Here is an 8,310-nt window from a genome sequence, read left to right on the forward strand (position 1 = left end):
TAATTTTTGTGTATATACACGTCATGATTGCAACCCACCGCGTTTGGAACATGAACTATCGCCACCACCTCGTATGTGGTCGTTGTAATATTTCGGTTTTTTTCCCGACAGGTAATCTGTGTGAACCGCAAACTGACGCTGATGCAGTGGAAACACTCGGCCGCCTGGACAGCTTGGTGTCCGGCCAGCGACACGGACACGGTCGAAGGGTTCATGTATCTGAGGGTAAGCATAATTTTGTGTTGTAAAATACATGCATAAATCAGGTACGATACTTGTGATAATATCGTCAGGACTCGGGTGTCCAGAAAATAACAAGAATAAGTCAAATAACCTATTAGTGGTGCACGCGTTAATTCGTTTTACGTGTTGTATTTGTTCAAATATATTTTGATTAATGATTGGCATTTATACATATAGAAGTCGGATGTAAAGTTCGTTAGTTAACGAGCACGAAGTTGCAAACAAAATTAATTTGGGAAGCAAACTTCACACTAGGTCCTAATATTTATCCAATTCATTCGATATACATAATTGATAGCTAATATTAACCCTATTACGGACTATGCGTATAATACATTTTACCTTAAATATGCACCTTTATAATTTATTACAATTGTGAGATATATATCTTTATCACAGTTAATTAAAATTACAAAACTCACCTAATTTTGAAAAATGCTGATACTGCCGCTGCACTCAGTGCCACAACATCCGCACAAAGTCGATTTCCCTTGTCAAGAACCTCCGTGCAGGCATCAACCCCAGGGATCTATTTATAACACCATAATGAATAATTATATCCTATAGGGTACTATGTATCATTAAGTTTGATTTAAGATTTTAAGCAAACCGGATTGAAACTTGATTTGATTTATATTTTTTGACACTTTGATTATAAAATTATTGTTCATAGATTCAATTGAAATATTAGTAAAACAAAAATGTCTTGTTAATATATGTGTATACAATTTCAAATTAGTTTTGGATAAAATCGGATTTCGCTTTCTAATTTATAGCAATGCTTTTATCTTATTTTAAAACATTTATTAAAATAATTCACTATACTGACTACGCTAATTTCGTAATAATTACGATTTGTGTTATTTTAATTGGTACAATGGAAAAATAATACAATTATGTAGGTATCATTCTGTAATTTTATAGTAACTATCTCTATTTTTAAATTGAACACGCACGCTTTCTTTTTATGAAATATTTTGCTTTGTGTTTTTAACCGGTCATGCTTAGGAGGTATTAATTTTTGTGATTGTGGTATATCTTGTAGACTTAATTAGGATTTTGTGACCGCCACAGGCACGGAAATAAAATAAAGCAATTTAAGTCCCATATCCGTATGTAATATGACGAGACCTCGTACATTTTCAGTTCACGACCGTATTAGGTGTCCCTAAAATTCTGGTAATGGTGTATTCTGGATTACCAGAATACAATTAAATACTTAGGTAATATAGTAAATACTAAATACGATATATTATATTGTACAGATCGCTTAACCAATTTTTAAGGAGGTCTTATTTGTGTCTAAATGGATACAAGGTGTATATTCCAATGAGCAATGACCCAATGGACATAGAATTACTAAGAGTCCATTAGAATAAATGATAAATTATATACTGCTAAAGATTAATGAAAAAAAAAAACTCATTCATCATTTTTATAAATAAGTATTTATTGAAGTTTCAGAGTGAATAAATGAAATAATATTTTTTAATGACATATTTTTTTATTGTTGTGTTGGTAACTCATAGGCATAACCTAATGGTTCAAAATGAACTTTTTTTGAGGAAGAAAGGGGTTTAAAATAAAAATGTCCTATAAATAATTTTTCAAATAATTTGCAAAAACTAAAAACTATTTGAAACACAAAAACTTTTTAATACATAACACTATAATAGTTGTTCACAAAATTTAAATAATCTTAGATATTCAACATTTTTATCTAATATTTATGTCAGTATTTTCTAAAAACTATTTAATAAAATAATAATTTTTTTTTTTTTTTTTAGTACCTACCTAGCTATGGCTTCCCCATATATTTTAACTATAGCAATTCACAAATATTGAATTAGATCAATTTTTTATAAGGTTTTGAATATCAAATTTTGGAAAAAAAATATTTTAATATTTTAATCAAAAATCGACGATTTTATTCCTTCGAAAATTGTAGTTATTTTGTCGTAGGTAATACAAAAGATATTAATTGCAGGACTAGTTCTATCCATGGCACCATAGACTATTATTTTCTTTGAACAATGGCATTTTCAAAAGATTTAATCAAATTTTAATCTATTTTACCATTCTACAGTACCTACGTCGTTATTGTCTATTTAATTAAAAAAATTAATTTGTGATGATTTTATCAAAAATTAATTCAAATCCAACTACTGTATAACTAATGGAAAAATAAATTACTTTCAGTGTTATTAATATATTATAAAATATCCTTAGAAATATATCACATCATACCCACTCACAATTTTTTTTCGCGTGTACAATGATTTATTATTGAATTCAATTTTAACATACTAACAATTACTGCAGTTATCTATACTTAATCATAATTCACATGTTCAACATTTAATGTACAGCAAAGCGAGTTCCATGGTTTTTGTTGTATATATTTATTATATTTAAAACCAATAACCACAGGATATTATAATGTTGTAATATAATGTAAAAAATCATACTTGAATAGATTTTCTAAACAATGGTTTGTGGTGGCACCACACAATTTATGCTTTTTAATTTTTTTACTCTCGATTATTTTATATTGTACTATATAGAATGCTTTCGCTGTTAGGCAATCTAACTGAGTAAGATATTAAACAACCTTACAGAAGTTTGTTTATTGGACACCCAGTGGAAATTTATTAAGAAAAAATAAATCTGAAGTACGTCTACGATAGATAATTCAATCATTGTCGATATGTTGTACAGGAATTCCAAATCGCCGAACAGCCGTCGATCATCACGTTGATTGAGTCAGCCGTCGGTGCCAACTCGGACACGTGCAGTATATGCGTCGGATACAAACATCAGTTTGACATCATCACCGACGGATCGGGCACCGCCCGCCGGTTGTTCGCCGTCCAAGAGGGTACCAAAGCTCACCTGGTGTCGGCCACCGATCTCTACGAGGACGAAGAGCCCGAGTTGCTGTTGTGCTATAACAGTAACGACCTATTTTTTTTCTTTCGAGCACACACACTTACACATACACGCTTACACTTACATTAGCAACCATATAGACATATAGGCGCAACTAGACCTCTAAAACGTGGGGTGCTATACTATTAAAAACATAAAATTGATGTTATTTCATTATAATTATAATAGTTAGATCTAAAATATCAAGGGGTGCTAAATTAGAACTTGGGGGTGCTAAACACCCTTTTGCACCCCCCTAGTTGCGCCAATGCATATAGACCAATTTTATAGCCAATTTTCTCAGTCGACGTTTTGATTTTCGTAAAGTTCGTTTCAATTTTATTAACTCGAACCGAATATATTTCTGGTCATATTATTACGTAGATCATTATTTTATAGTAATCATTAATAATTATTATGTATATTTATGTATCGATGATTAGTATAAGAAAACAACGGTTCGTTGCATAATTCGTTACACACTCGCATTGCCTCAAAAATATTTAAAATTCGAATTGAAAGCAAAATATATTATTTTTTTCAACCACGAAATTAAATATCAAAACTAATTTATTCGATAATTACGTTTAAAAACCACCCATTGTTAACATAGAATAAATTATATCGCTAAATATTTTGCTTATACTATAAATCAAAAATCTATCGTTTAAATATAATTCGGGTATCTCGTAACCATCACCGTGTTTACCTCTGGTACTTATTAGTGACAAAAATCCTTCTTAACATATTATTATATTTATTGTCAATATACATATCCGAGCAATACCAACATGTATAGGCACAGATGTAGGTACAGGAAATTCGATGTTTAGGTTTTACTTTACAATATTTCCACATCACGTTCTCCATTTTTATGAATCGGGGTTGACAGATCAATTTGAGTACCATGATATATAAATAAAACATATTATCGGATAATTCAAAGTAAAATACTAAATAAATAATGAAGGTAATGTTTAATCGGTATACTGCGTTCTCTATTGTAACTACAGACACTAATTCGGAATTTTTGGTATACCTCATTAGTGAAATAAGCATGATTATATGTTTGTATATAATTATAGTTACGATCTCATTCATAATGATTTAATATATATATATATATATTTAGCACTACAGGCCATTTAGCTCTTTTGCTGTCAATAATAAATTCTTCCATTCCTCACTATTGTGATTCAATATAATATAATATTATTTATATTATATATTAAATATAAATATAATAATATATACCTATATACATATAGGTTTTAATATATAGGTTTTTTATTCAATCCATATTATTTAGCTGTGTACCTACAGTTTCCTCGTCCTCATAAAGTTCGAACGGCTCTGGCAATACACTGCCGATTTGTATGGAAAAATTATACCCCCCAATGTGCGTCATATTTTTCAATTTAAAAAATAAAATAAGGTCTCTCAAACTTTATAATGATAAAATATAATTTATCGGTGGGCGTACATTATGATATCGGTGGTCGGGAGGTATGATATAGCGTGTCGATTAACCGTCTCACCTCTCCCTGACAACACTGCTCATCATGATCATGCCACGCACACACCACAGTCCAAAAAACATCGATAAAACCAAATATTATAGGCATGCGAAGAATTATATTGCAATTTATATTGTGCGAGATAATCCATTTGTACCAAATATATGCTGATTTGTTCAGTATAAATAGTCTTGGGGTGGTCAAATAGTTTCCGTGCAGAATGGAATGAAAATACCGAGACATTCCGTTAACAACTGTCCACTGTTGTCAAAATAATTAACAGTAGTCACAGATTCTTCTGTACTCATAGAAACTTTAAATTATTACGAATAAAATCAAAACAATTCGTTCAATATTCGATATTTTCTAAACCAAAATATTAGTAATTTTCTTCTTTGCAGGGTAACAAAATTAAAATTATAAATTACCATTTTTAATAAGAAATACGTTTTTTCTTAGAATATTACCGGGTTAAAAGTAATTTCAAGATTTTTTTTCTTAAATCAGAAAAATCGACTGAAAAATATACACACATACATTCATAAATACATACATTCCTGGGTGGATGCACACACACAAATACGTCACGTATACATTTTGATTAAATTCCACGTGCTTAAATTCATTACAAGTTCTGTATATGATTTATTCACGTTCGAATTCTTTCTAGCATATTAATATTGGCTATACATATAATGAGTTTATAATTAATTCACGCTTTGTGTTTTATAGACACTTGTCATTTTCAAAAACTCAGCGAGACGAAAAATACGACCGAATTTGATTTCCATTGGAATTCCATTCCGAAAGACATAGGTAATTATAATGAATCATTTGTGTGATGGACTGTATTATATGTATAAGCGATGCGTATAATAATTATGCATTGCGGTTTGGCGTGTCGGTGAAAAATCAATCTTTGCAAGACCGCAGAATCGTTCAGTTGAGTTCTGTAAAACGTCTAACGGTTTTTACATTTTATTATATATTTTTTATCCGTCTGACGTGACATTTCACTGTTTCATTTTAATGTCAATTGACATTTTTTTTATTTATATTTTCACCTACATTTAAATGTATGTTATAAATATACATTAAATGATCATATTATATATTATATTATATTATACACTATGTGATTTTTTTCAAGAATAATTTTCTAATTAGAAGGGAACATCTGGATACGCCAAACATAGTATGGAATATAATATGTGCATATGTAACTTAAATTTTCCAAAATTATTATCTATGGTTGAATCGCTGTAGTAATTGTTGTTACTATTCTTACTATTTTAACTCAATGGAATAAGATAATATGTCTATTTTCCAAACGGTCATAGCATAATACTGCAATAGTATTATTAAATAATAAACATGTACCTTATAGTGAATAATAATATATGATACTTAGACATTAAATATTTAAATTATATAATATTATATAATATATTATATTAAAAATAAAATCATTTGTTTCCGCAGTGTGTTCTTTCCCGTATATCATAGCATTTACCACGGATACAATGGAAATCAGACTTATAATCAATGGCAATCTAGTTCAGACAATGGCTATGCCAAAACTAAAATTAATTTGTTCCAAGGTACTGAGTCATAGACTATTATATTGATTATTTTAAACCAAATTTCACATTTTGGAAAAAATATTTTTTTAATTACTTAGTATTATTGATATTATATTTTACTAATTATTACTTTTTTTTAAATATAGAACGACATATATTTTGCTACTACTGCTCCAGAATTTTTCCACGGGAAAATGGAGAGACTCCAAATGGACCAACAGAAAGCAGAACGAGAAAGCATGTCACCACCTGCTTCGCCACATTGTAATTATGTTTATTTAGTTATACAACTAGATACAGTTAAATATATAGATACTGGATCTTGGAACATGATAAATTATATCAAAAAGTGTATTTAATTATTATTATCATTATTATTATAAAATATTTTAAGGCATTATAAGTACAAAATACTCAGATCGCTTCAATAAACACTATTTCAGCAGTAATTTAACAATACGTAAAAAGTAGGTTTAAGACTCATATTCACACGAAACAATAAACTTATCTTATACATCATGTAGTCTATCCTTACCAACACTCTCAGATTTTCAACGAAAAATAAAAAATAATTTCATAAGTTCGTCTAAATAGTATATTATTATAACCAGCTAATAATATGGTCGATATAGAATCAATTAACGAACAAACAATACTTAACATTTTCACTGTACTATCCAACTTTGAAAGGTGTGGGATAAGGGGTGAAGAAAAATCAACATCCTCGTTGAACACATAATACGAATCTTAAATGAGGTAAATCAAAAGTCGTGTAAGAAAACGAGAATCTTAACATCAAATCACAAAGGTTGGAAAATCATACAGTAGCTATGTAGGTATTACGTTCCATCTCTCCGTGTACCTTATTTAAATCAGATGTATCAAACGGGTATTTCTTGTTCTTGAAATTGATTTAATACCGCTGAACATACTTCTACAATTCTGTATTAACATTATTTGATCAATATCTAAAGACCCGCGGCGGCCGTAGGTCTTCGTTTCGAGAGTCTAGCGAAAATACATTTCGATTTGAATACGCACTCGTAAAAATTCAATTCAAAATTGACTTCAATTAATTTGCCATGTTTGATTTATTCTACGAAGTTTATTATGCTTTTTGATAAAATAATAACAATAAAAAAAATAAAAAAAAACAATACCGTATTTATATGATGTATTTAGAATTTTCCCAGCGGAATATTGTAAGAGTAGGTACTTACTCGGTATAGCGGCCAAGACGTCATTAAACTGTTTCGACAACAATAGTGAATGCACAATCAATATTAGCGTATATTTTATTTTAGTCATATAATTGAAATATTTTGTTAGCATACCCGCAGTGTAACAGGTAAATATATATGACATTGTATTCAATGCCTTACCATTTCTCGTTTAAACCGAGAAAATGTATTCAAAACTGTTTTAGGCATAGTTACGCATGACCGAGATTACAGAAATGTGCATACTTAGTTTGTTGTCGTTTTGTTTTTTATGTATCATAGGTATGATAGGTAAGAACAAAAAATAATTGTAGCAGCCAAAAATACTTTTAAATGTCTGGGAAAACAATAGTATTTTTAATACACGTTAATACGGGAAAATCTTTAGGTATTCATTTAATTCCCACTGTTTCGGTGATGACTTGTTTTCGAGATAAATCGTACTGTACTTGCACTGAATTTGCAAGTACCAACACATTATTATGTACAATAATTTTTCAGTAGTATAATAATGGCATCAACATAATAGAGTAAGTAAAATGCAACCAGTCTTAACTATATTTATTCGATTAACATCAAAAATCTATAGTAATAACTAATAATAAGCTTAATTGAGACGAGGCGATGTTCACATTGTACTTATTATAATAATATGCATACATTATTAATCATAATAGTATGAAGTATTAAGAACATATCTTGCCATCTTGGGTACAATGGTGATAAAAATTCTGAAAAGCAGTCTGCATTAATTATACTATCAAACATATATTTAATGAGCATGACCTAAAAATAAATACTACCATAAATACAATACCA

General features: G+C 29.4%; 1 protein-coding gene across 3 annotated transcripts in view; it reads left to right on the forward strand.

The window, feature by feature from the left end:
• The window catches only part of LOC107166611 (GTPase-activating Rap/Ran-GAP domain-like protein 3), a 370,828-nt gene that overhangs the window by 354,904 nt on the left and 7,614 nt on the right, over window positions 1-8,310 (forward strand). For all 3 annotated transcript variants that reach the window (XM_089222594.1, XM_089222595.1, XM_089222593.1), the window contains 5 exons: window positions 112-225; window positions 2,962-3,196; window positions 5,421-5,504; window positions 6,171-6,289; window positions 6,418-6,535. In XM_089222594.1, coding sequence (XP_089078720.1) covers window positions 112-225; window positions 2,962-3,196; window positions 5,421-5,504; window positions 6,171-6,289; window positions 6,418-6,535 — 670 coding nt within the window. The remainder of the gene's footprint in view (window positions 1-111; window positions 226-2,961; window positions 3,197-5,420; window positions 5,505-6,170; window positions 6,290-6,417; window positions 6,536-8,310) is intronic.

This window comes from Diuraphis noxia, unplaced genomic scaffold (genome assembly GCF_037042655.1).
Source record: "Diuraphis noxia isolate RWA-SAM2 unplaced genomic scaffold, SU_Dnox_SAM2 contig0003, whole genome shotgun sequence".
In the NCBI taxonomy this organism is placed as follows: Eukaryota; Metazoa; Arthropoda; class Insecta; order Hemiptera; family Aphididae; genus Diuraphis; species Diuraphis noxia.